This window comes from Pelodiscus sinensis, chromosome 29, assembly GCF_049634645.1.
Source record: "Pelodiscus sinensis isolate JC-2024 chromosome 29, ASM4963464v1, whole genome shotgun sequence".
NCBI lineage: Eukaryota > Metazoa > Chordata > Testudines > Trionychidae > Pelodiscus > Pelodiscus sinensis.
The window spans coordinates 1217580-1245304 of NC_134739.1; the positions used below are offsets into that span (position 1 = coordinate 1217580).

Below are 27725 nucleotides of genomic sequence, written 5' to 3' on the forward strand. Positions count from 1 at the left end.
GCCGAAGACAGGAGACAGGTTTTGAAAAAAAAATTACTTTATTGGAACTCATCTGAACATCAGATATACCTGGTGTTGGTTAGCAAGAACCGTTTGTACATTTGATATTGATGGTGCCAAAAACCCAAACAGTGACTGACTGAATGAGATGGAGAGTTTAAAAAAAAAATCAGAGAAAGTTAAAACATGGACAGAAAGCAGAAAAAAAAATCAGCCAGTCTAAGATTTAGTGTGAAGGCAAAATCTCTTGATAAAACAGAACCCTTTTACAAAATATAAATTTAGTAAGAAAACGTGGAGGGGGAAAGAGAAAGGGAGACGGGGAAAGGAAAATAAAGATCAACATGACAGAGATGCAGACGCTTACACTGCCCAAATGGCATTAAAACCTTGCCAGGAGACGCACCATAAAATGAAACATGTTGGAAAACACAGTGCTCCACCTCCTCTACCTAGCAAGTGCCTCGCAAGCTCCTTTCACAGGGGCCGGTTTGTCTTGCATCAGGTGTTAAAGGAAACCGACTCTAGAGCAGAGGTGAGTGAGGACATCGGACCAGCGCCTATGCTAGGAGACTGCCTTCCCGCTTGGATGTTTGGCTCTCACAGGGAGACACCGGCTCGTGTTCCTCCTAGCAATGCGGGGGCGGGGGACAGTGAGGGTCAACACATTTAAACAATAGCATGCGAGACAGGCCTCGGGGGAAACCTGCACTGTTCCCTTGGTTAGAAATGGCCTAACGATCTAGTCAGTTGCAGCTGTTACTTCTACACTGAGCTGACTTAGCACAGCAGCAATTCTGAATGGGCTCCTGTGTGGGCTTCTAGGAGTCCATCTGGAGTTGCTTTGGGGGGATTAAAAGTCTTAGTAAGATTTAAACATAAACCAGCCGTCTGTATGGAAGAGGTGTTTGGGTCAGTACAAATGGAATAAAACTTGGCTTTTATACAGTCAGTAAGTCTCGGATTTTGGAGGAGAGGGAAGAAAGTTTCCTTAGCAGCCAGGTTGCTATTGATGAGCAAACCTTGCCCCTGCCTCAGGAAGTGGAAAGCACGTTTAGGTAGTGTAAGCCTTCTTCCTTTTATTCAGAATCCCTCTTTTAAACAATGCCCCCCGCCCCCAATACAAAGTTTGGCCAGGAAACGTTACATGGAAACTGGAACACGCATCGTATGGAATACAAGATGCACTGGATGAGGACGTTTAAAAACTTTCCGAGCGAAAAGTAGAACAAAGAAAAAAGTCTGCTAGCATTTTCCCAAAGGTTTCACTCTCCTGTCACACACACACTTCCCAGGACAGCTCCCAGCGCCAACTCTGCAAAGGAAAGAGCCTGTGTCAGTCAAGGGGAAGGAAGCCAGACACGTAGGCACATGCCGTACCCGGGCACGGAGCCCCGGGAAGGGAACCCCAGCAGTTGTGTTCTCTGGCCCATCACACACTCACCTATGTTAGCTTCTTGGCTTTGTTGTAGAGCGAGTCCACGACTTTACTCATGTTCTGAATAGTCTCCAGGGCAGCTTCGTACGTTTTGTCTACGGGCGGTTCGTCAAAGATAATCAGGACGCCCTCCCCCTGGTCGAGGATCCCTACGAACACAAAGCTCTGGTTACCCAGCACTGCATGAGAACAGGAGGGTCTCAGCTCCGCCTCTGGACTGCCCAGGCCCGGCCAGCACGCTCTTTCCAACCTGCTCCCATCAGTCATGGGGATGTGGCACAGGGAACCTGAAGGGAGCACTTTGGAAACTGGCTTCACGCAAGAGCAGCCTGCAGAGATCTCACTTTGGGGGCTCGCCAGCCACCGGCACCAGGGGCTGGAGGCTCGGACGGGCCCAGCAGCCAAGGGGATCTCTACCGCTCATCTTCTTCATCCCTTCACCAATGGAGGTATTTCCGATCCCTTCTGTAGTCGGCTTCCACCGCTCTCTAGCCAGCACGGCTGCCCCACTGGCCTAGCCCAGGGTCCTTCTGCCCAGTAAGGCAGGAGGCCTGGTTCTCTGGGTGGGGCACTGTGGAAAGGCGGACACAGCTGCACTCCAGCGGCGGAAGTACAGTCGCCTCTAGGGCCCTGGGCCCCCTCTGTTCCCTGCTGCACACACACAGGGAGATAAGGGAGGGGGACACTGCTGGGGTACAGACAGGGACTGGGGTCTCGTGAACTGTCGAAGAACCAAAGAGGATTTCTGACTGCGCGGGCGCTCCCCTCCCTCCGCCATACGGCCGCCAGAAAGCACGACCCTCAGCTCGCTGCCAGGAGCTCTGCTTGCGAGCGGAAGCCGCCACCCTGAGCATGTTGTGCGCCAGCGGACGCTCTCCCACGGCGTCACAAGATCAGGGAGACTGAACAGCCAGAGCTCCCACCGCAGCAGGTGCATGGGCCCGCCAGGATCCAGCCATAACCCGTTTTCTCCCCGCGTGCCTCTTTGCTTTCCGAGACGGAGGGACCGCGCTTACAATGGGAGCGCGCAGCTCAGAGAGCCCTAGAAAGGAGCGGGAGACGGTGCAGCCAAGGGGGGGGCAGAGACTCACCATGAAATTTCTTGTCCAGGATCATCTGAGAGAGTTTCCTTTCCACGTCGGCCTGAAATTGGAACCACCTCTTGAAGCTACATGCAGAGCAAAGGTTTCACCCACAGCCCCGGCCCGACAGAGGCGCGCTCCCGAGCAATGTCTGTGCAGCCAGCTCTCAGACAGACCAGCCTGGATATTACAGGGCGCTTCAGGCAAGGCACGATGGCAGCAGTGCGACCGGAACCACCTTGTACCTGCTGCCTTCCCGTTTCACGAGAGCGTGCAGCCTTCACTTGGGGCCTGCAGGAGTTGCAGGGTGGGGCATGCCTGCTTGACTCAATCACCTACTTGACCAAGCTCCATCGCACGCCAGCCCGATGGCCTGCCCCAGCCAGCCCGGCCTCTGGGAGCCAGCCCTCGGTTCCGCTCACTGCCATGTGGCTGGAACTCCCACGGACGCGGCAGGGATCTCTGCTCCCCATGGGTGCTCGCGGCCAAGGGCAGAGTTAGACAGTGCCCATTCGGAAGGGGGTTGTACGGTGGGAGCCAACTCAGGGCTGTAAGATTCCCCCCCCCCCCCCCCCCGCCAGCTCTGTGACCTGGGAGCACGAGGAGCATTTTCACTAAGACTCGACCCAGCTGTCCCCTTTGCGCACGGCAGGAGGTGGCCAGTGGGCCTCTGGACAGCCCCGGGGCCGCTCACCCCTGTGAAACGCCAGCCAAGGGAAACTGGCTCGGCCACTGTCGCTAAGAGCTTTTCCAGCCCAGGCGCCTTCTAGGCGGCGGCAGCCCAGCTGGTTCATGGGCACTGTGCCCTGGGCTGCCCGCCGGGATTCCGAAGGGCTAAGCTGGATTCAGCGAGGGATCACCTACAGGAGGCGCCTGCGGACCCTTCGGATGTGGAGGTCGGCCAGTGGAAGGGTTTGTGGGGAGGGACACGTACACTGCATCTCGCAGGAACCCTGCCCCCCGGGGGGCAGAGAAGGCCCTAAGAGGCCTCTTGCAGCCAAGCAGCTGCAGGGCCTGGCAGCCCAGTCCCTGGCTGGGGCCAAAGGTGCCCCACGCGGGCCTGGGTTGGGGAGGGAGAGCCAGGGAAGACAGCCTGAGGGGCAGGCTGCGTGGCCTGGCCGCAGGGCTGAGCCGACGGGGCCCCAGGAGCAAAGGAAGATGGGACGAAGCGAGTGCTCCCCTCGGGGGCTGCCCACCAGAGGACCCTGCTCCGCTGCTGCTCCTGCCGCACCTGGAGCTTGATGCGCCGAGTTATTTCCTGGTGACTGCGTGACCCCCTGTGTGTCCCCACCCTGCGCGGGTCGAGCCAGGGCCTTACCTTGGAGAGCTTGATGAGGCTGGATATGTGCTCCATCTGCAAAGGGAGAGAAAGAGCAACACAGACACGGGGAGGCAGGCTTCGCCTTGCCTTTACAACAGAACTACCACGCCTGGGTCCACACTCCACTCCTGCCCCAGGTGGCGCCTTTGCCTCCTCTCAGTCAGCGCTCAGGCCACGGTCCCGATTCCAACTCGGGGTGCACGAGCCGAACGGCCGAGTCGCCAGCTCCCTGCCCCAGCCAGTCCATCCTGATGGAACCGTGGCGCCGGGCAAGGCGCACACGCCCCTCCCGAGGGGAATGGCAACAGCACAGAGCCGGAGCCTTGAACAGCCGGCCATTTCGAGCTGCAGAGGATGCTTACGGGCTCCGGCGCCAGCCCAACCCATCCCAGGGAGGAAGAGCCCCATCAGTGCTGCTTGCGCCACGCAGCAGCCTCCTGCACACAGCGAAGAGACGAAGAGCCAGGACGAAGGGAGGAGACGCACTTACCTGTACTCTGGAAAAGGGTTCGATGACTCGGATCAGGTTCTGTTCCAGTAAGTTATCATAGAGTTTAGCCAAATGAGTGTTGATGATGGGGTCGTCCCTGAGCTCCACCTTATAATCTGTCAGCGCCTGCAGGAGACAGGTTGGGGACAAGTCATAAGGCTTGAGATCAGCCTGGCTGGGCCAAGTCCAACACCTCTCAGGGCAGCCTGCAGCCTTGTTAGCTGCTCTCACCCATTCCCTTAGCCAAGGCCTGCGCATGGCACCTCAGCCCCAGGATCACCGAGCACCTTGCGGGCGAGTATTTCTCGTCACATTCGCTATAACCAAGTGCCCCAGCAGCTCGCTGTAAGAGGGGAGCTTCCTGCTCCTCTCCACCACTTTGGTTTCCTTCCCGGAGAATCTTTAGAAAGGCTTCAGTCCAGGAAGTCTGCTTTTTAAAAAAGCAATGGAAGTACCCAGATGGGAAAGCATTTCGAGCGCCAGTGCACTTCTCCAGGCTTACGGGAGAGCAATACTGAATGCAGGAATGAGGAGGGTACTTGCCCCAGAATTCACTCCTGGGGGACTTCTGCACCACTGCGCAAGTGCAGAATTCATGCGCTCTGCAGATTTTACTTTCTCCATGGAGAAAAAATTATTCATGTATCCATCGCAGTCAGTGGGCAGGGGGAATATCCTGCCAGGGCATCTGGAGCAGCTAGGGGAGACTCAATCTGTTTGTCAAAAAAAGTTCCCTGACTCTTTGCTGTCGGGGTTGTTACACACGTATTTGCTAAGTATTAAAGTAAGTTACCAAAATGATTGATAATTGGGTGATAATATTGTGTTATTTGGACACAGAATATGCAAAATTATTGCCATTTTAAAGTACTGTGCACAGAATTTTTGGGGCACAGAATTCCCTCAGGAAAAGGCAGAGCTCTTTTTGGAGTACTAGTGACTTGAGTCTGCAGGTGTCAGCTTCATCGCCTGGGAACACAAGTTCTCATCCAAACACTTCCATCACTTAGTGGCTTGCTGCTCCACGCCCAGCTGCTGAGTAACAATGGCCAGGTTAGGATGTGCCTCTCTCCGCTGCAGAAGGGAGCACAGGCCAACTGCTCTATCCCTCCGCACAGGAACCGGCTGTTCTGCTCCACCGTGAGCTCTGCACTTCTGCAGGTCAGTTCCACAGAACGCAAAGTTCAAGTGTTTCCAAACTTCCTCCCTTTTCATGTAAAGAGCAAATGGCTTGGTCAGAGTATTCAGGCTTCAAAATTCATGTTGTTATGTAAATGATGTGGTATTGAGCCAGAACCGCACAAATGCTCCAATCAACTATACAATTTAAAGCAAACACTTCAGCTTCAATTTCTGTCCCACAAAACATGGGCTGGAAGAACCAGACCATTTAGGAGAGTGGATACGGTCCAAAGGAAGTCAAAACTCAAGCAAATACCACAGGAAGAGTCTGCCTGCTCTTGCTTGGCTCCACCATGAGCACCGAACGTCCAGCTTTTCACACCGTGCCTCCCCCATCTGGCCTCGCCCTGGTCACTCACCTTCTCAAAGTCTGCCAGCGAGCGATTCTTACTGGCTTGTGCCACACACTTGAGGGCTTCTGTCTGCAGAGAAAAACGGAGCAGGTGTTAGTATTCGGCATCTGAAAAAAGCGTGATGCCGCACGGGACATAGAAAAAGTTCTTAGTAGGCCCTTTGCAACCAAGCCTCGGCTCAGTTTCCTTCCAGACACACAGAACAAGATCATCAGCTGACCGCAGAAGGAGGGAAAACCCAGCAGTTGCCAGTATCAGAACAGCTTCATGCTAAAAAAGACTGAAGCTCTGTCATGTCTGCAACAGCAGCAAGAGGCTACATTTTCTGTCAAGCTTGCATGTCGGGAGTCACTGTGTGGTCTAGTGGTTAGGGCAGTGGTTGGGAGGTGGAGTCACGGGACTGTGTTCTCACATCTTCTGCTAGCTAAGAGTGTGACCTTGGGCAATTCATTTCCCCATCATTGAACGGAGATAACACCCCTCTGAGGCAAGGAAGTGATTTCTGAAGACTAGGGCTTATTTAGCAATATGGAAGACACATGACACGTCATCCATTCACTCCTCTATCCTCCCTGGAAGGTACTCCATCTTAATCCTTACCACAATCCTTTTATTAGCTAGCCCTCATAACCCCCCATGCTTTAGTTTCCTTTCACAGACGGGGAAAATGAACTAGAAAATCTGCACAATCCAGGCCACAGAAGGCATCAACAGTGAAGGCTGAATCACTCTTTACTACTTCCTGGCTTCGGCCCATGTTCAGCCAACACCTCATTAAAACGAGCTGGTTTGTTATTGCAAGATCACCCTCATGTAGCACAGAGGGGTTCGTTGTGCTAAGTCTAAGCCAGAGCACGGAGATCACTTGCTTTGAAATTGCAAGCGGTTTCCAGAAACAGCCCTGTTTGCCTAAGATGCTAGGCTCCCCGACACGGATTCTCTCAAGACCTGCTCAGCTATCTCCATGTGAAGAGGGGTTTTCAAAGCGAGCCAAGCCAAGCCAACGTTACACGATTCCCACACCTACGCTAGGCCCCAGCCTCCAAGCAGCTACGTCCATGAGCCGAGTACCCTCGAGGCCTGATCCTGCAATGGAAGTTAGCAGCAGCCCAAGCCAGTGGGGAAAGCCAGGATGAGAAACACGGAGCTAACTAAACTAACAAAGGCCTGGAGACTCCGCTGAGGTAAATCTGTGTCTTCCCATCAAAATCAATGGAGTTGTATGGACTTTACCAATGTTGAGCCAACCCCAAGCCTGCCGATGGGAGGCGGGGGGAGGGGAGAGGCAGCAGCACACTGCCCCGTAGGGAGCCTCAGCCCCTTTGAACTGCTGCAGCTCGGAGGGATTTTGGGGGGGGTGCACTGCAGTCCAACCACCCTCATTCTCCCCCCCCCCCCCCCGCGGTGGCTGACGGCCCCACTGGCCAGTCATAAGCGCTATGGGATGTTAATCTGAAATGTTACTACTTGTGTGCTTGCAAACAGACTAGGTAACAAGTTTCAAGTATCAACATAATTCTGTCCCGTGATCAGCTTGTTTTATCCAAGAGACGCAAGGGAGGAAAAGGGAGAGATTTCCATACCTGCCTTCCTGCATACCGCAAAGCGAGCTTCCCGCTCACCAATGCCTGCACGTCCTCCGGGCTGCAGAGAGAGGGAAGGGAAAGAACAGTCACTCAAGTCTCTGTGCTTCACAGCGACCTCCTCCATCGGAGCCACACAATTCCTGGCTCACATGCCCTCAAGTATTTAGCAAGATCATCTCACTCAAATTCTATTATAAAATTTAAATGTCTTGGACAAAGTTCCTAAGAAGAATGCTGAGCATCCCCGGAGCACTTACGAGATTACTGAGGCTCAAATCTTAAAGCAGCAGCCACAATGAATAGATTGTTTAAAGCATGCTGGCTGAACGTGGCTGCTTCGGTTCTGCAGTTGGTTAAGAGATCTGGATAGACCCGCCCTGTCCCGTCTAAATGGAATTATTCTTCCTGCCACCTACGTGTTGAGCATGATTTTGCACAGCAACATGTATTTCAAAGCAGTGATGGCTTTGGGGCTGTCGATTGAATCGTATCCCTCAAACGCCTCATAAAAATAGGAGTAGGCTGTTTTCCAGTCCTTTTCTTCTGCGGCATGGATAATACCTGTCGAGGGGGGAAACAGGCAGAAGTCAAACTCAGTTTTGGAGGCAGATCAAGTGGTTGTTAACACTGCCTGTGGCACTCGACTGCAAGGGAGCCTTTTCCTTGAAGCTCACTTCTCCCTGAAGTCCTATAAACCCCAATTCTCTTCCAAGTAGAGCAAACAACTAGGCAGCAAACCCAGAAACCCCACACAAGTTGTGGCTCCAGCAAGATAAAACAAGCAGTGAAATGCAGAAACGTGTGTTGCGCCTCCTCCATCTGCTTAGAGAACGTCTACAGTACCAGCCTCTCCAAAGGACACATGTTATGGGACCGCAGGACTGGCAGGTCCCAGGCAGCTTCCCAAGCTCATGATTACCAATGTTTGCTTAATGAGTTTCGCCTGGTCAGAGATTGTGAGCAACCTGTTTCATCAATTTCCCACCCACTGAAACAGGGAAAGCTGCAGCTGCAACAAGCGATCCTTTGCTCTTCCCCCTAGCTGCAGAGCTAGTCCTTTCACTGCTGCCAACTTGCGAGACATTCTGAAGCCCGGGATATTCTGGGGCGTTCTTGAAGTTCTGGCTCCTGCAGTCCTACGAGCATGTGACAATCTACACTTTCATTCAAGGACTTTCTAGACCCTACAGCTGCAGCGGAAAGCCTGAAAATAGGATCTAATTGCAGCCAGGAAGCTTACGAGCAAAGAAAGAACTCCCAATTTAGTTTTAAAAGTCAAATGACCAGGTTCAACGTGTACGCGGGGTCACTGCTCACACAAACATCGCAGCAGTGCCAGTGGTTTAAGAAAGCAGGAGTCTCCCGCTCCACGTGCCAAGTGTACAGCAGAGCGTTGAGGAATAGTTACCTAGATCCATTCTGAGCACCTCCAACTGGAACACAGTGATAGTGTGGACAGAGGAGCCATATCACAGCTTACTGCCGCTGGACCTCCCCTTCTATTCACAGACTAGTAGGAGGGCATCGAGTCCAGTCCCCTGCCCTCACGGCAGGACCAAGCACCATCTACACTGGGGTGGGGGCTGCTGACCCAAGAACAATCAGTTGGAGGCCGCACACAAGTGAGAAACCCCCGACTGAGGAGAAAGACACTAGAGCTTAAGGGGCCCCGAGCTAGTAGATTGTGTGCAAGTTAAGCCCATTGCGTAAGGGCCTCGGTTGCAGCATGGGAGGCTTAGGGCTGGGACAGCTTTACCTGACTGCATGTCCAGGGCTGCCTGCAGTTTGGGTGGGCAGTAGATTGCATTGGCTGTAGTTCGTGCTGAGGTTAAAGCTGCTCGTGCTTTTGGCAGATTGCTCAGGGCGTGGTACGTCTTGCTTTCTAACAGCTGCACTTCAACCAGCAGAGCCTTGTCATCCATCTTTTTCAACTCCCGCAAGAGCTGAGATCCTGGCAAGAGACATGAACAGCAGCATCTGTAACTCTTCATTTGGGCAGCAGGAGCAAATCAAGATCAGCGTGGACAACAGGCCCATCCCCTGAACCATCCTGCTTTTGAGACATGGCTTGAGTCCTCCAAGATACAGGGCAGTGGTTCTCGACTCATTACACAACGTGGGCCGCATACCCAGACCCCTCCATGCCAGGCGGCTGAGAACCTGGCAGGTCTTTACATACAGCTGAGCAGAGCTGCAGCTCTTTGTGCTAATTGGGCCGCGTGGGGCCCCTGGGTTGAGAACCACTGATCCGGGGGTTCGTGTCCACATTCTGTGGTTCGGGGGGGGGGGGGATGCATAACAGTTTGAATGAAGAGTACAGCAGTCTTGGCTCAAACACGGATATGAAAGAACTAGAGTAGTTTGCAGTACAGACAGAAGACTAGTTCAGATGGCAAATTTGATACAGCACAGAGCAGAGTATGTGGGTCCCTACTAAACACGTCAAAACGTCCTTGTACATAATACAACTTCTTTCCCTGCGTAAGCCTCAGGTTTATTTTGGAAGCAGGGAACTACTGCCACCTTGTGGCGACTTACCGAGCTGCAGCGCTTCTTGGTACCTCTTTGTATCGAAGTACAAAGACACCAGCCTAGCCTGGAGAAGAGAGAAAAATTGCTGAGGAACCAGAGGAAGCAGCAGGATTTTGCAAAATGAAACTTGCTGTTCTCATTAGTTTGCACTCGGTCCAAACACTGCTTGGAAACGGCTGGATCTAAATGCAACGGGCAGAAAACCCTCCCCCAAGGCAAGTCTCTGACCAAGCCGCCCCACAAAGGGCAACAAAACTTAGAATAATCCTGCTGCCTGGTCGCTTGTGCAGCTCTGGGCCACACAGCAAGGAGTCCAGTGGAAGATCCAGCCTGGGGGTGTTAAAAAGGGGTTCATTAGACAATCATGTAACTGCTGGAAACAATCTTTGCGGGTTCCACGCTGGGGGTTCTGCAGTACAAGCTTTATAGTGCAGGGCCTGGATGTAGGGTGGTAGCTGGCTGCCCAGGGACCAGTGCGTGCCCAGGGGCCAGCTGCCACCCTGCGCTGCTGCCTCTGATAGGCTACGTCTACTCCAGGGCTACTTAACTTTGGAAGTCCTGAGGCCCACAGTGATACTCACAGCACATGCCGAGGGCCGGAACTTAAGTGCGGTGGTATATACATGCAAATATATATGCAAATATATGCAAACAGCTTCCTTCACACTGATGGGCATGAATACAAAGATTAAGCCTCAAGCCACAGCACCGGACCCAAACGTGGCCAGTGAGAGCCACTCAGCACCTCTCAGGCTCCGCCCACAAGGCTAAGCAGCCAGCACTTCCCACAATGCCCCAGCACTCCCGGCACCTCCTCCCTGGGGGCTAGAAACACCGGCCCCCATACCTGTCTGTTCCCGCCAGCCCATCCACTTGCATCTCTCAGTGCTCACCCCGCCAAGGAGATGCTTCGCCGCTGTGGGGCGTGTTCCCAGTGGATTCTACCCCCAGGCCACGTGTTGCACCCCACGTGAACCCAAACAAATGGGCCGCGTGTTGAGTAGCCCTGGTCTACACTGCGGAGCTATTTCGGGAGACCTCCAGTATCCTGAAATAGCTATTCTGCATCTTAAGAACCAGCCCGTTATATCGCAATGTAACAGGCCTGCTATTCCAATAGCCCTGCAAACCTCATTGCACGAGGGAGAACGGACGTTTTGCTAGAATGCTTTATTTCAGGGTAAGGGTGCTGGGTAGATGAACCCATTCAGAGCCAGCAGCATGGGATGGCAGCCGGCTCCTGGCTTCCAGCCCCACTCCCAGGAAGCGGGGCTGGGAGCCAGCGGATCACCATTCTGGTGACCATTTAAACCAGGGGTGCCCAAACTTTTTTCAAAGAGGGCCAGATTTGATGAAGTGAACATGCGTGAGGGCCGACCATTTTGCCTGACATTCTTTGAACCATTAAAATTAAATGTAAATTAACTATTTTATGCAAAGTTTATTGCAAACGGCATACTTTTCATTTCGTCACATGGATGACAAATCTAAACAGGTGTTAAATCACTCTGCCTTTCATATCTGAAGGCCAGATGAAAAAAAATCCAGGAAGCTGAAATATATGTCAGGAACATTGTAAAGTACATTACATATTATTGGTAATAAAGGTTGTCTGTCAACTTTTAAGTTAAAAAATTATGAACAGGAACATAACACCAAGTATACATGTTGTGTCCAAATATATTTATAACTGATTTAGACCAACTGACATTAACTGAGATTTTACAATGTATTCATCTCAATACATATGGATTCGTTGGGGGCCATAAAAGATAGATATTGCCAAATTACCTGTGGGGCCGTATTAAACCGGAACACGGGCCGCAATTGGCCCCCGGGCCGGACTTTGGACATGCCTGATTTAAACGGTTACACCATTACATCAACCAGACATCATACCTCTAGGGCCTGGCGTAGGAAAGTCCTCTTCTCCGATTTGGCCCATTCAATACACTCTAAGCACAGGTCGACCTTAGGGAAACAAAAGGACATTTTAACACCTTCTCCCTGACAGAATGGGAGAAGAGGGTTCAACTCAAACAACTCAATTACCGTTCTATACGCAGCAGAGACCAAAACAAAAATGGGAAGACGTTAGTACCGACTCTCAGCACCATTTAGGCCAATAAGGTGAGTTTTACTATACAAGATTCATTTAGCCTGGGCAAATATCAGTTATCTGTCATAGACCATGAGGTGTGGGTTTAAGTCAGTGGCCTCCGAGGCAGAGCATTTCACAGCATAGGCAGCTCCGACACACGATCTCCGGCTACACATTCCAGCCAACACTGCCCTCAGATCGTACACATAAAGCAGCCCCGCATGAGGTACAGCTCACTGCACGTCCCACCTAAGGCCATGTGGCGCCTGTAAAACGAGGGCTCGTGGGACCCAAGCCGAAGGCGTGTGTATCAGTCGGCGGTTAGAACCGCATGGGAACGTGACGAGAAGGGAGATGAAAGGGCTGTTTAGAACAAGCTACTTTAATATTAATCACTAAGTGTCTCGTGAGCAGCCATCCCGGTTCCTGTGTATTATGTGGATTTAAAACCTCTAACGAAAGGCTCTAGTAGTGTCAGAACCAAAACGGGTCATCCTCACTGCTGCGATAAGGGCGCCTCTCCTCGAGAGCACGATGCACTTGTTCCCACAGGCAAGCCCACCGCTGAGGGGTGACCCTTTGATTTACACTCTACTTATACTGATGCAAACAGCATTTGAGGGCACAAACAGCACAGTGTCATCCTGTCAGAGCCAGTGAGAACGAACTCCCCAACAGCAGAAAACAGCATCTAGATCTCATGGTTATGAAGAAATCCGCAGGTGTGAACATGGCCCTGGCTATTTCTCTCAAGGAACCATAGCATGAAATCAAGACTACTCTGGGCAATTTCAGTCCTGCAATTCAAGAGCAGCTGTGAAACTGACAATATGGTCATACCCGCCGCTGGAGACAGCTATGATCAGCAGCAGATAGAGGCCTGGGAGGCATACAGGGGCAAGAATCAATTACAAATGGAGACTAAAGAAGGGCAGAAGCCACCTGAGCAGCCAGGAGGCGCTCTCACGTGAGGAAGCAAGTTCTCTCTTCCAACAGCCCAGTTCAATCACACACAGATGAAACTAGTGACAAATGATGCAGCCTCTGAGCAGTAGCCAAGATCAGCAACTCCGGCCTTTTGGAACAGTTGGGATTTGGGTCACTGGGTTTCTCTCTAAGGCATCACAACAGGCCACTGCTGATAGTGCCCCAAATGATATGGGCCTCTGGCCTGTAGTGGTTTTTCAATCCCTTAGTTATACTCGAGTTACCCAAGACCAGAGGAGGATAAAGTATCACAGCCAGAACTTCAACTAGACAATGCACCTGCCCCACCAAATCCCCTGACAATTAGCTCTGCAGCAGCAATGCATTTGCCAAAATCCATCAAGGTGGCCGGGCTTCGGTAGTTCTGAAGTGATCTCTGCAGTACTTAGTAGAATACCTCAGAATTCACCGCACGTGGACAGCTCCTGCCACCCAAGAGTACTTCATCAACAACCCTTTCAACATCCCGACCTCAGAGAGAAAGGACACGGAGGCAGAGAGGTGACATTGTCAGTCACAGAGGCGCTGTGACATTCTGTCTGTCAGTCTGCTGAGGTGCTGGCAGCAGAATCGAGATTTCATAGAATCAAAGAGCTGGAAGAGACCTCAGAAGGCCATAAAGTCCAGCCCCCTGCCCAAGGCAGGACCAACCCCAATTAAGTCAACCCGGCCAGGGCTTTGTCAAGCCGAGACTTAAACCCCTCTGGGGATGGAGACTCCACTACTTCCCTAGGTAACCCATTCCAGTGCTTCACCACCCTCCTAGGGAAATAGTTTTTTCTAATATCCAACCTGGACCTCTCCCACTGCAACTTGAGACCATTGCTCCTTGTTCTGCCACCTGCCACCACTGAGAACAGCCTCTCTCCATCCTCTTTGGAACCTCCCTTCAGGAAGTTGAAGGCTGCTCTCAAATCCCCCCTCGCTCTTCTCTTCTGCAGACTAAATAGACCCAACTCCCTCAGCCTCTCCTCATAGGTCCTGTGCTCCAGCCCCCTCATCATTTTAGCTGCCCTCCGCTGGACCCTCTCCAATGCATCCACATCCTTCCTGTAATTGGGGGGCCTGGAACCAGACACAATATTCCAGATGTGGCCTCACCAGAACTGACTAAAGAGGAATAATCACATCTCTGGATCTGCTGGCAATGCTCCTCTTGATGCAACCCAATATGCCATTAGCCTTCTTGGCTACAAGAACACACTGACTCGTACCCAGCTTTGCATCCACTGTAACCCCCAGGTCCTTTTCTGCTGAACTGATACTTAGCCATTCGGTCCCCAGCCTGTAACAATACTTGGGATTCTTCCGTCCCAAGGGCAGGACTCTGCACTTGTCCTTGTTGAACCTCATCAGATTTCTTATGGCCCAATCCTCTAATCTGTCCAGGTCACTCTGGACTCTATCCCTGCCCTCCAGTGTATCTACCTCTCCCACTAGCTTAGTGTCATCTACAAACTTGCTGAGGGTGCAATCCAGCCCCTCATCCAGGTCATTAATAAGGATGTTGAACAAAACCGGCCCTAGAACCAAACGTTGGGGCACTTGGCTAGAAACCAGCCGCCAACCTGACATCGAGCCGTTGATCACTACCCATTGGGTCCGACAGTCTAGTCAGCTTTCCATCCATCTTATAGTCCATTTATCCAATCCATACTCCCTTAACTTGTATACTGTGGGAGACCGTATCAAAAGCCTTGCTCAAGTCAAGGTATGTTACATCCACTGACTTTCTCAATCCACAGAGCCAGTTACCTCATCATAGAAGCTAATCAGATTGGTCAGGCACCACTTGTCCTTTGTGAATCCATGCTGACTATTCCTGATCACTTACCCCCCTTCCAAGCGTTATCCTTCATATCCCTTGCGAGTTGCAATTCCAACTGCCCTTCTCCAATGGCGAGGAGGAATGCATCTAGTCTACAGCATTAACCGATACACTTTTGCTTATCGGTTAATCGACTACACTATTACATCCCTAGAGACAGCAGCTGCCGAACAGAGCACAGCCACACTGCACGCCTGGAACCTTCCGCAAGCGCAGTAACAGTTGGCCCTCACTTCAGCTCGAGTAGGGAAGTTCGTGCAGAGCCAGTATAAGGCAGTAGTTCACTTTCCTGGAACAATGCATCGGAGGCAGCAGGGGGCTCCCCGGGAGTGGGGCCGGGATCACACTGGCTGCTGGCCCCACCCCTGGGGACTACCCAATAACCGTGGAACCACTAAGTGTTGATGTGATTACACAATTATTAAATGAATCACTATCTAACATCCCTAGTTTATGCTGGGGGTGGGAAGCGCTGGGCTGGGCTCCCTAGGGAGGGGGTGGAGTCTCCATCCCTAGGTGGATAAATCCCAGCTTGACAAAGCCCTGGCTGGGTTTATTTAGTTGGGACTGGTCCTGCCGTGGCCGGGGGCAGGACTTGAGGACTCCTGAGGTCTCCTCCAGCTCTAGGATTCTATGACATACTGGTGCCAAGTGTCTAACAAGTTGCCACAGGCATCTAGTAGATCTGAGAAGAAACACTTGGCTAAACTGCTGCGGTTTGCCTCCCAGCAGTGCGTAATCTGCCCTGGCTCCTCTAGCCACAGCAGTTCGCAGCCCCTGGACCTCTGGGTTTGCTGAGTCAGACACGAACACAAGCGTGCTTGACTCCCCCCCCCCCCCCCCCGCCCCCGCCCCCAACAAAAAGCACTGTCGGAGTTGTCAGGAGTCAGGATGTTGGATATTGATCAACTGACTAGTCGATAGGGCGATTCCGCCTTTGAAATGTAGCAACAGCTCCAGGCCTCTTGCTACACTTCAAAGGCGAAAGCGCCATGTGGAGCCCAGGATGAGCTGGGGACTCCCCCACTGATCCCAGGCTCCATGCGGCGTGGCCGCTTTGAAACGCCGCATGCAGCCTGGGGACACCCCAGCTGGTCCTGGGCTGCATGGGGTGTTTCAAAGTGGCAACGCCACACGGAGCCCAGGGTCAGGCTCCAGGCTTCAAGCAGCGCTGCCACTTTGAAGTACCCCCTGCAGCACCCCCCCTTGCTGCCTGAGGAAGCAAGGGGAGGGAAGCGACTAGTCAACTAACATGTCGACTATCCAATAAGCACGGGCTTGTTGGATAATTGACTAGTCCTTCACATCCCTAGTTGGGAGCTGGGTATGTTGACTAAAGTGGGTGATGCCTCCCCAGGCCTTACTCAGAGATGCTGCTCATCTTGCCGGAATACGCCACCTGTTGGGATCGCAAACTAAAGACAAACAGTCGCAAACCCATTCAGAAATGGAACTCTGAAAAGTCCCTCCATTTTCTCCTGCCCCTTTGGAAGATCCGTTCCTTCCACTGTTAAGTTGGAAGTGGGCTCATCTGGTCAACCACCATTTGGCACAATACACACGGGCAGGCCAGCAAACAACAAATGCTTGTGGAAACAGCTACATTTGGATGGCAGTGCTGCACTGGCTTAATCAGTGAGGAGACATCTGCCTCTCAGCGTGCCTCCTTTCCGGGCTTATTCCTCTGCTATCTGCACTCATACGAGGCCTTTCCGTACAAGCCCCCCTCAACCTCACTTCCTCTCCAGCCCATGCCAGCCCCACCCTGGGGACTATCCAGTCAGCTTTCACCTAGCTTGGGGCTTCTCAAACTGGTGGCACCCTCTCCCCAGCCAGCCTGAATCAGCTACTTAGCCCAAAGAACCCAACCTAGGGAGTCAAGGCAAATGGGATGAAACTTAACCAACGGCTTAGTTGTGCACCCTTTCCTACTGGTGAGATTTGGCTGAGGCAATCTCCTCAGGTGAAAGATGAAAACTACATTACTAGTTAATTGTCTGTGTTCCAGGGAGTCATCCATCGATTAGAGCGCAAGACATACAGGACCCCTGGCTCCACCCCTTGCTCTGCCATTGTGGCCACGTTGCCAGGCCTCAATGGAGTATGGAGCAGCGCTTGCCTGAATGGGGCTTTGAGATCACTTGCTGAAACACGCACCAAGCCCCACCCACCTTTTTAGAACTCTAACACCCCAAGTTTTGGATCAACCATTCCAGTCTTAAGGCAATCTCCACCCACGTCATGTGCTGTGACATACTGCGCCTTCTAAGCCTATGGACTGAGCTCCTCAGAGCAGGCATATCGCCCCCCCACAGCACCCTGAGCACCCTCCACAAAATACTGGAACTGCACATTTAAGAGCAAGCAGCATGATTCTCAGACAGTCCAAGCTAAGAACCTACTCCATTCCAGCATGGCAAGGGTTCCAGCTCAAGTCAGTGCTTTCAGGTTACATGATGATGTGTGAATTAGAGTAGCCACTGTGGTACTACTGGAATATGATCAGATGCATGATACAATGAGCATGCTGAGACACATTACAAATGATTCTCCACTGTACAGATCAGGCTGCGGTGCAGTGAGCATTTGAGCAATGAGCTTTTTTAATTGGAAGAGTCTCACCTCCTGTCCTGTTGCTGCCTCCATATCGAGGAACAGATCGAGGAGAGAGCGGACTAAACGGGCTGCCTTTGCTTTGCTGATGGAATTCAAGAAGGGTCGAACATACTTCAGAAGTCCTCCAAGTTCTGCATTCAGGGCAAACAGTTGGATTCAAAATACAAGACACAACAGTAATGTTACAATGCAATCTGGGTACTCGGGTGTACACACAGCAATATTTATTATCCTAAATTCTTGAAGCAGTATTTCCTATAAGTCAGTGGTAAATGACTCCGAAGGAAGCGCGTACAGTAGTTGAAACTGGAAGCCAAGATTTCTGGGTTCTATTAGTGGCTCTGATGCTCACGGATTATGGGATAGTTTGCCTATTTATAAAAGCATATAACAATACTTCTCAGGTGTGTTTTAAGGCTCTTAACATCTGAAAAGTTCTTACAGATTTTTGGTAAGAGGGGCAATGGAGTATAAAATGGAAGTGAAATCTTTGCTTTTGTTTACTATTTTAACGTACCCACCTTCACAAGAGACGGGTCAAATTCACAATAGAATATACATTCTTGACAGGAAGAATAGTTAAACGTGACATTTTCCAAGCGTTTTCCATCATGTGCATTATTTTAGATTTTATTTTTCAGTAAACTGATTTTCTGCACCACTAATTAGTTTGTATCTTAATTTACACTTACCCAAGCGCATCTCAGCTTGGTGTAGTAAGCCTAAAAGATGTGGGTCATATAATACAGGTGATTTAACCCTTTGCTGGGATAGACCGGGCAGGAAGAGTATTCAGTGAGCACAGAACACCACAGCTGTTTAAGAAAGGAAGAGGCAACAACACCCCTAGTAGAATGCAAAAGCACTGGCTTACCACTCAAGGAAGGGGTCCTTATTTCCTGTGCAATCTCAACTCAAGCATCCAAATGTTGACCACACCGCATTCTGCTTGGCTTACACAATCTCACAGAATAGTTCTGTGGCACCTTGGAGACTAACAAAAATACATAGAGCATCATGAGCTTTCGTGGGCACGACCCTCTTCCTCAGATGGGACGATCTAGAACTGTGGCGTCCAATGTGCTAGCCACTAGCTACATGTGGCTATTTGGCAAGTTGAGTGTGCCTAGTTTGCTATAGCAGTAGCCACTACAGTCTCAGATCATCCTATCTAAGCTCATGATACTATATATTTGTTAGTCTCCAAGGTGCCACAGGACTACTCCTTTTTAAAGTTATCAAGTAACATGGCTACCCCCTGAGAATCTCACCGAAAGACTGTACAAAAAGAGCACAGCTCTTGACTATGCAATTATTGTGCTATTGAAAATTTGCTTAAGACACCTGATAATCCCTTTACGAGTCTTAATTCTTACTTTAAACTGAACAAGGCAAAACCAGAAATGGTCAGGAACAAATATCTACTTTGCTTTATTGCATAAATATTCTCCCAGCTCTATAAGAATGGGCAGGTTGCTTCCTCAGACTTTTGGAGGAATTAACATCTCTTCATTTTTAAACCCTTAGTCAATAATCACATCACAAGTTAGCATATTGAAGTCTATCCTATTTGAATTTTAGTGCTGTGTCACCGTTTCTATGCACAGGGAAGTGATTGCAATTTGCATCGACTGTTTGATTAGTCAATAAGGGCACTTCTTGCAAGCATAGCTACACTGCAAAGGCGAAAGCACTGTGGGGACCATGGGGCCAGTGAGGGACTCAAGCAGTCCCTTGCTGGCCCTGCGCTCCCCGCGGCGTTTCAAAGCAGCAGTGTTGCATGGAGCCCAGAGTCAGCTGGGGACTTCCCGCTGACCCTGGGCTCCACACGGCGCTGCTGCTTTGAAGGAGCCTCTTTCTGATAGAGGCAGCAAAGGGGGAAGACGACTAGTCAACTAGCCTGTCGACTATCCGATAAGCTTTTGCTTATCGGATAGTCGACTAGCCAGTCACATCCCTACAGGAAAGAGCTCATTGTAGCATGAATGAAACCTATTAATCTGATGTGTCCTTCAAGATCAGCACAGAGTTTGTTTTCTCTATCTTTGTAATAATAGCTGAGCATCACAATGCACTGCTAGGATTTACATGGGGAGCATGGCAAGCAGCTGTTAATGTCATAATCTCACCCTGCCTGAGATCACTTTGCTCAAGATGTGAGTTTTTATGCACAAAGTCTTTGGAATCCTTCCAATTTAGGAGTTTTTACTGACCAAATTTCTTTTAAATTTCAATCTGCAATGACCAGGAATTGTCATGTGTGTCCTAGCCTTTGCTATTTCTACTTCGCAGGCCAGCAGGGGATGTAACAAGAGACTGTAGCTTTAACAGACCATGAATCTGGCAGCATTCCTTCTTAAAATACTCATCCCACTGCAAAGTCCTGTATAAACTACCCAAAAGAGGTGAAAGTGCTTGGCGTTATAGGGAAAAGACAACGACTTCTCTTCAATGGCTTGTCTCCCAATGAATACAGCCAGTGCTTTTTAAAAAAAAAAGGTGCCGCTACTCCAGGGGAAAGTTGTTGAGCTCTGACTGGAGGTGCCGGTACTGCGTACCGTGTGACTGACTGACTGACACACACAGCACTGAATACAACCCATCATGACAGCAACAAGTTAACAATGGCCTTTTCTCCCAAGGCCACAACAAATGAGATGTTTGCCAGTTGCAGAATAATAAATCCTCTAACATCAATGTTTTCCTGCTGAACACATTGAGCAAGTCCCATTTCCACCCAGACATGACCATGCATGCTCCAATTTGTCCCACGTGACTAACTTAGCTAGTCATTTCTTGTCTTAAGCCCCCACCCCTTCGAAAGCCATCAATTTCATCTCCTAGGCACAATGTCTCTGCAGCATCCCCTGCTGGTCAGGACCAACTCAAATCTAGGTGCAGAACGCTAATGGGCCAACATTCCAAGCAAGCAACAGGATTTTCAAATTAAACGGTCAGAATATTGAACCTGATTGAAATAGTCCTACCCCTACCTGGTAATTCATCACGTTGTGTGTCACTAGAGAACTGATTCTAAAGGAGACCTGGAATGCTGAGTCACTCGGAGCAAGACAAATCCATACACTTTACTCACTTGTGGCTGCAGGATTATAAATTCAAGCCATCCTTGCTGTAAGTAGGTTTACGGTTCTCACTAGTGGGCATCTGGTACATAAAATCCTGACTTTCTATCAAGCACCAATTGCTTTGGTGGTAATTCATTCAACAGCCAGCCTCAGAGGTTACCCAAAGTGCATTGCGTTGTTTGTAAAGTTTCCTGTTCAAACTTTTATGAATCAGCAGCTCCTAGAACAGTTTATTCAATTTCTCTACAACCAACTCGGCTATATTTTTAAAAGGAGGGTACTAATTTGGCGTGGATGTTGTTTTCAGCCACCAGTTCAGAAAGAAGCAGGTTCTCTTCATTTAGGGCAATGCGGGAAGCAATCAATTCTTCCACAAACTGTGTTCATCAGGATGTAGCAAAGTGTCCAGAATATTCAGACATAACTAATTTAGTACCAACATATAAATGCCAAAGCCAAAATACAAACGTATTTATTAGGGCTGTCAATTGATATACGTTAACGCCTGCAATTACCAGTCCACGATTAACATTAATGCTGCGCTGCCCCTTTGAAGTGTCACTGCGGCACTTCAAAGGGGATGTGCAACATGGAGCCCAGGATCAGCTGGGGAGTCCCCAGCTGACCCCGGGCTCCACTGCCCATTTGAAATGCGCAGAGGTGGCATTTCAAAGGAGCAGCTACCTCACAGCTGAGCCGAAGATCAGCTGTGTGGCAGCCGCCCCTTAGAAACACCGCCTCCACATGTTTCAAAGGGGCAGTGGAGCCCAGAGTCAGCTGGGGACTCATCAGCTGACCCCAGGTTCCGGGGAAGTGCTGCGTGGCACCTGGGGTCAACCAGGGACTCCCCAGCTGATCCCGGGTTCTGGGGAAATGCTGTGCAGACTCCCCAGCTGACCCTGGGCTTTGCGTGGCAATGGAACCTGGAGTCAGCAGTCTCCAGCTGACCCCAGGTTAAGCTGGGAGCCCCCTGCTGACCCCAGGTTAAGCTGGGAGCCCCCTGCTGACCCCAGGTTCCGCTGCTGCGCAGAACCCAGGATTAGCTGCGCAGTCCCTAGCTGACTCCAGTCTCCACAGCAGCTGCCCCTTTGAAACGCCAAAGGCAGCGTTTTAAAGGGGCAGCATTGCATGGAGCCCAGGGTCAGCTAGGGACTCTAGCTGATCCCAGGCTCCACGCAGAGCTGCTCCATAGAAACGCTGCGACGGAATTTCAAAGGGGAGGTGTACACGATTAGTCGTGTGATGAATCGCTTGACAGCCCTTGTATTTATGGAAGCAGGGAATAACAGACCTAAAACTGAAAATTGGATCACTTATTACTGAAATCCCTCAGCACTTTTAATGTCATCACAACCACGTTACACATACAATTCAATACTCCTCCCAATGACTTAATGGCTCTAGTCTGTCCGGTCTAACTACTAACTCGTCCCTCTCGAAAACTCTGGGCTTTCCGTTCCTGACTGTCAGCAGACTAAGTCGTAACATGTGCAAAGACAGACACGAGCTGAACCAGATTGTTTTTGTTTTGTGCTTATGTAGTGGTGGACCTGAGCCAAGCATGACAGGAGTCAGTTAAGACATGGTCTTAGACAGTCGACAGGAAAGGATGAAGGCAGCATAGAAAGGAACTGTGGGATGCACTGGAAAGGAAAAGGGAAGATTTTCAGCACACAGAACGTTCTATATTCTCCCCCCGCACTTCTATAATGGAAAACCTGCCCTTGCTTCTGGGCGCAAGAGAGAACCTACCTAGGAATATTTTGAAGAAATTCATTCCCTGAGTAAAAAAGGAAAATGTGCCAAGTGTAAGCAGGACAAGATGATACAGGGCCCAGTTACAAAAATAAAACAGCAGTTATTTACTTGTTCCCGTAACACAAGAACTAGGGGTCACCAAATGAAACTAATAGGTAGCAGGTTTAAAACAAACAAAAAGCTTTTCTTCACGCAGTGCACAGTCAACCTGTGGAACTCCTTGCTAGAGGATGTTGTGAAGAACAGGACTTTAACAGAATTAAAAAAACCAAAATAACTAGATAAATTCATGGAGGTTAGGTCCATCAATGGCTATTAGCCAGGATGGGCAGGAAAGGTGTCCCTAGCCTGTGTTTCTCTGGAAATGGATGACAGGAGAGGAATCACTGGATGGTTCCCTGTTCTGTTCACTCCCTCTGGGACACCTGGCACTGGTCACTGTCGGCAGACAGGACACTGGGCTAGATGGACCTGAGGTCTGACCCACTCTGGCCGTTCTTACGTATCACAAGGAAAACTGCTTATTGGAAGAACGTGATGTGAATGAATCTGTGGCTATGGCTGAGTGAATCAACTGGTTAGCAGTGTAACTAATTCACTTTGCATTCATCATTCTTCTCTCTGCCTGTCAGCACAAGTGTGATTTGACAAGTGAATTCCCAAAATGTTTATGGCGTTGGATGTTGCTAGAAAAACCCATGTAGCTTTGCTAATCCGTATGGCTTGTTTAATGAGTTCAGTAGGTTTCGAATCTCTCATTCAAGTCTACAATTCAGAAAGCTGCAGTAAGAGCTCGAGTTGCTAGTTGCCACTGAGTGTCAATTTCTTATTATAGAATATATGGCCCTTATTTTGGAAACTCATGGCCGCAGACTAATGGGGATGCCACAAATCTGTTCTCTAATTTATATCAGCATAACTCAGCTTTTCCAAGGGAGCCCCATTCCAAACACAGACGTGCCAGGGAGTCCAACGGGGCTTACTCCAGGCTGAGTGGGCGCTAAGCACAGTCAGTCTGAGCTTCTTTAGTAAGTTGATTTAAATCAATCTACCCTGATGGAGAGATGTTTGTCTGAAGTTGCTATATCCATTTGTAAAATCCTTTTGGACTCAAAAAATGCAAGGTAATTATTCTTGAACAAGCGACTGCAGATCTAACCATGACAAGCATGCTATCTTAGAACTTCCCAGGGAAAGTAAAGATGGGACTATAACTGAACCAAACAATCACTGATTAGAAATGCTTCACCCATTCCTCTCCTTTCAGATACAGTTCTAAATAAGTTTTCCTTTTGTGGGTATGGAAATTCTCTTTATATTATTTGTCAAATCACTCTCTCAATTCAAAAGCTTTGGAAAACAATTTCAATTGTTGGTGTCCCATTTCAACATTTTCTTCACTGAAAAGTTTTGTTTTCTGATTCGAACCAACATTTCAAAGTTAAACTCAGTGTGGACTAGGTGTAATTTTCTCTTTAAAAAGGTTAAAATGCCCAGTATGAAGGGAGAGCTAGGGGAGAGGAGGAGTATAACATTAATTGATTTGCAATAATTTCAATCTACTTCAAAACAGGAAAAGAGTTTCAGAATCTCAGAAGACTCCAAAGATCACATGTAGTTTTCTTCACCTGATCTCTACTCTTATGTTTGCATCTCCCTACAGACTCCCGAACTTGTGTGTACATGTATGTTATAAGAATTCCAATTAGTCAGAACTAGGGCTTACCTTCCGCCTGTCCAGTCTTAGCAAGAAGTGACCCCAGTTCCAGGATGCTCTGCTCTTTAACTTGCACGGCCTCCTCATCATTTTCCTGGACATCTCGCTTCACTAGAAGAAAGTGGAACAATACCATTTCAATCAAAACACAGAATCTACACACTAGCTTCTGGGAAGAAGCGAAAAACTGAAATGAACTAGTGTGTCATGTAACAGTGGAGTCAATCTGGCTGGAATATTTAAAACTTAAAAACAGTTATTTATATAAACTTTAAAATAGTTGCATTCAGCTGCCAAAATTTCTCGTGCCCTAAAAACAGGTCAGATTTCAGATTCACTAAGTGTGTAACTAAGACCCTTCCAGCTGTTCAAGAAAGACTGATCTAAAACAATTGTTGCCCCATAAGGTGGAATCTAATAAATTATATCTTCTAAATAGTGACATCTCAAGCGAAGAATCTGCAAGCTGGATAAAAAATAAAATAAAAAAACCCCATGCACCCCTACTGTTGTTTTTACTGCTATTGTGCGCCATGCTTAAACGCTTGGCCAAAGCTTGACAACAAAAGTAATGCTAGATTATGAGACACTGTGAAATTAATCTTTGTTTGCTTGCATGTAAGATACTGCACACGCATTACAGGCTCTCAAAAGTCAGAGCTGATTCTCCTCAAAGTTTTCCACAGATTTTGCTACTACTTGGTGCTTTGTAAATAATAAAAATGTCCAATAACTGTGAAACAAGCAAGTATTCCCATCTTACCGATGAAGCAACAGAATAGAAGTGTGAAGAGATTTACTGACTGAAACTACAGAGCTGGGATTCCTTCCTCAGTTGTCCACTACTACAGGTCTGATTAGTATTCAAAAGTTCATAGTTCACACTTGATGGGACAACTTATGTCCCAGTAACTTACTATGTGAAGTATCATAAGCAAAATAATGTTTTTCTCCGCAGTAAGGAAGGTCTATTTATAGTAAAAAAAAACAAACAAAAATACCCACTGCCTTAAAAAAGTCTACTATAGATTATGAGCTGAGAGATGTGACTCTGTGTGGTATCTTTTCCCTGTTACTTTTGATGAGGACCAGCCTGACACAAAGACACAGGTATGTTTGACAGACTGGGTCTAACTAGGTTAACTAGTGTGTCACATCTCTAGTTAACCTCACAGGATAAACAAGCTTCTCAGGACACCCTACAATGTGCACCTCATTTTCACCTCAGGCAGCAGTCGGACATATTTTTCTCATATATTTCATATCACACGGTCTTTTTAAATACATAGTTCAGCACCTACACAATAGCCATCTGAAAGACCTATTTTGAGACTATACAGTAGCCAAGGGGACATTTAGCTCCCAAACACATAACATCAGCAATTGTTCAAAGCATACCCTCAGAAATAAGTCACCTATTACAAAGGATCCAGAATTACTACAGCTGTTCGCTTCTATAGCGTCTTCTCTTCCCATCCCATCATCTACTAGGGATATGAATGTTTAACCAGTTAACCAGTGGGGGCTGGAGCAGCTCCCTTCAGAACCACCATAGACCCGGGCTGCTCTGGGGCCTCCCTTTAATCTGTTAGATGGTTAACCAATGTTTCACCTGTTAGGATTGTACATCCCTATCATCTATATTACAGATACATTCTGGGGACCCAAATTAAATTAGGAATGCTAAAACAGTGAACTGGATATGTGAGAGTGTGTATCCAATTAACTGTTTTAACTAAGCTAACTGTTTTCTCCCCACCTGGCCCACCACTGCAGCATTCCCTCATAGCCATGGAGTCCTGCTGCCCAGCACATCCTAGCCAGGGCTCCTCTGGCCTGGCGCAACTGCCCGTCCGCAGTTAACTGGCAAGGGCATCATGCTCACCAGTTACCACCCCTAAATTAAACATGGCTGTCCCCTGATGGAACTAGACCACTGTTCCATGTTCTGCTTTGGGCTCGTCCCCAACACTGCTAAATCCTTAAGACAGTCCCCCTGGCAGCTGTGGGCGCAGCCCTTGCAGACGGAGATGACCTCTCCGGGAAGGAAGCAGAAATAAAAACACGGAGGATTCCCGAAACGCAACAGAATCTCCCCGCCAGAACCGAGGTGTCCAGTTCAGCGGTTGCGCGCGCTGCCCCGAGCCCACTGCGGCTACGCACGGACCCCAGGGGGCAAAGGAGGGGACAGATCTGAAAGGTACAAAACCACCGCGCCCCGCCAGAGCCGGGAGAGCCGGGGGGCAGCGACACCGGCCCCCCCCCCCGGCAGGAGCGACGAGTCATCCGGGTGCCACGGGGCAGCGAGAACCCGCCGGGGGCTCGTCCCGGCTCCGCCCCTCCCGCCGAGACCCCCGGGCCGCAGCGATGCCCCCCCACGTGCACGCGACGGAAGCGGCCCGGCCCGGCCCGGCCCGGCCGAGCGGCCCCTCCCCCCGCGGGCCCGGCGTGATTCAGCAGGCGCGGGGCCCGGGCGGCTCCCCCCGCGCTGCGGCCCGGCGGGCGGGCGGGCGGGCGGGCCGGGGGGCGCGGCCGCTCACCGATGGAGTGCAGGATCCCGATGGAGGCCTCGCGGTCGGTGGAGAGCAGGGACTGGGCGCGCTGGAACTCCAACACCGCCGCCGCCGCCATCTTAGCCGCTCGCTCCGCGCTCCTCCTCACGCCGAGCCCGGCCGGAAGCAGCCGGCCCGCGAGCCCCGCCCCTTCCGGCAGCAGGGCATGCCGGGAGCCGTAGGCCGGGCACGCCGCTCGGAGACGGGGAGCGCGGGACGGCGCTGCGTGGGGGCGGGGCTCTGCGGGGGGAGGAGCCGGAGGGAAGCTCTGCGGGTTGGGAGGGGCGGCGAGGGGAGGAGCTCTGGGGGGGCGGGGCTTGAGAGGCTGGGCGTGATACAGCTACGAAGGGCTGCAGGGACACGTGGCCAGGGCTGGGGGGAGCCTAGGTGCCCCCCCTGCTCCCTGCACCCCCCTCAGCCCAGAGCCTGCACCCCGACACCCTCCTGCACCCCGCCCCTGCCTCAGCCCAGAGCCTGCACCCCGACACCCTCCTGCACCCCGCCCCTGCCTCAACCCAGAGCCTGCACCCCGACACCCTCCTGCACCCCCGCCCCTGCCTCAGCCCAGAGCCTGCACCCCGACACCCTTCTGCACCCCCGCCCCTGCCTCAGCCCAGAGCCTGCACCCCGACACCCTCCTGCACCCCCGCCCCTGCCTCAGCCCAGAGCCTGCACCCCGACACCCTCCTGCACCCCGCCCCTGCCTCAGCCCAGAGCCTGCACCCCGACACCCTCCTGCACCCCCGCCCCTGCCTCAGCCCAGAGCCTGCACCCCGACACCCTCCTGCACCCCCGCCCCTGCCTCAGCCCAGAGCCTGCACCCCGACACCCTCCTGCACCCCGCCCCTGCCTCAGCCCAGAGCCTGCACCCCGACACCCTCCTGCACCCCCGCCCCTGCCTCAGCCCAGAGCCTGCACCCCGACACCCTCCTGCACCCCCGCCCCTGCCTCAGCCCAGAGCCTGCACCCCGACACCCTCCTGCACCCCCGCCCCTGCCTCAGCCCAGAGCCTGCACCCCGACACCCTCCTGCACCCCCGCCCCTGCCTCAGCCCAGAGCCTGCACCCCGACACCCTCCTGCACCCCCGCCCCTGCC

General features: G+C 50.8%; 1 protein-coding gene across 1 annotated transcript; it reads right to left on the reverse strand.

Moving 5' to 3' along the window:
• Positions 1 to 19: 19 nt before the first annotated feature.
• Positions 20 to 26777, reverse strand: PSMD11 (proteasome 26S subunit, non-ATPase 11). The gene is made up of 14 exons (XM_075911722.1): positions 26618 to 26777; positions 24087 to 24188; positions 17523 to 17647; positions 11884 to 11955; positions 9991 to 10048; positions 9209 to 9403; positions 7869 to 8013; positions 7450 to 7510; positions 5873 to 5935; positions 4332 to 4457; positions 3839 to 3874; positions 2530 to 2581; positions 1445 to 1587; positions 20 to 1315 (listed from the first exon to the last, which is right to left on the reverse strand). The coding sequence occupies exons 1-13, from the start codon at positions 26706 to 26708 to the stop codon at positions 1445 to 1447; spliced, it is 1269 nt and encodes a 422-aa protein (XP_075767837.1). The 5' UTR covers positions 26709 to 26777; the 3' UTR covers positions 20 to 1315.
• Between the last annotated feature and the right edge of the window lie 948 nt (positions 26778 to 27725).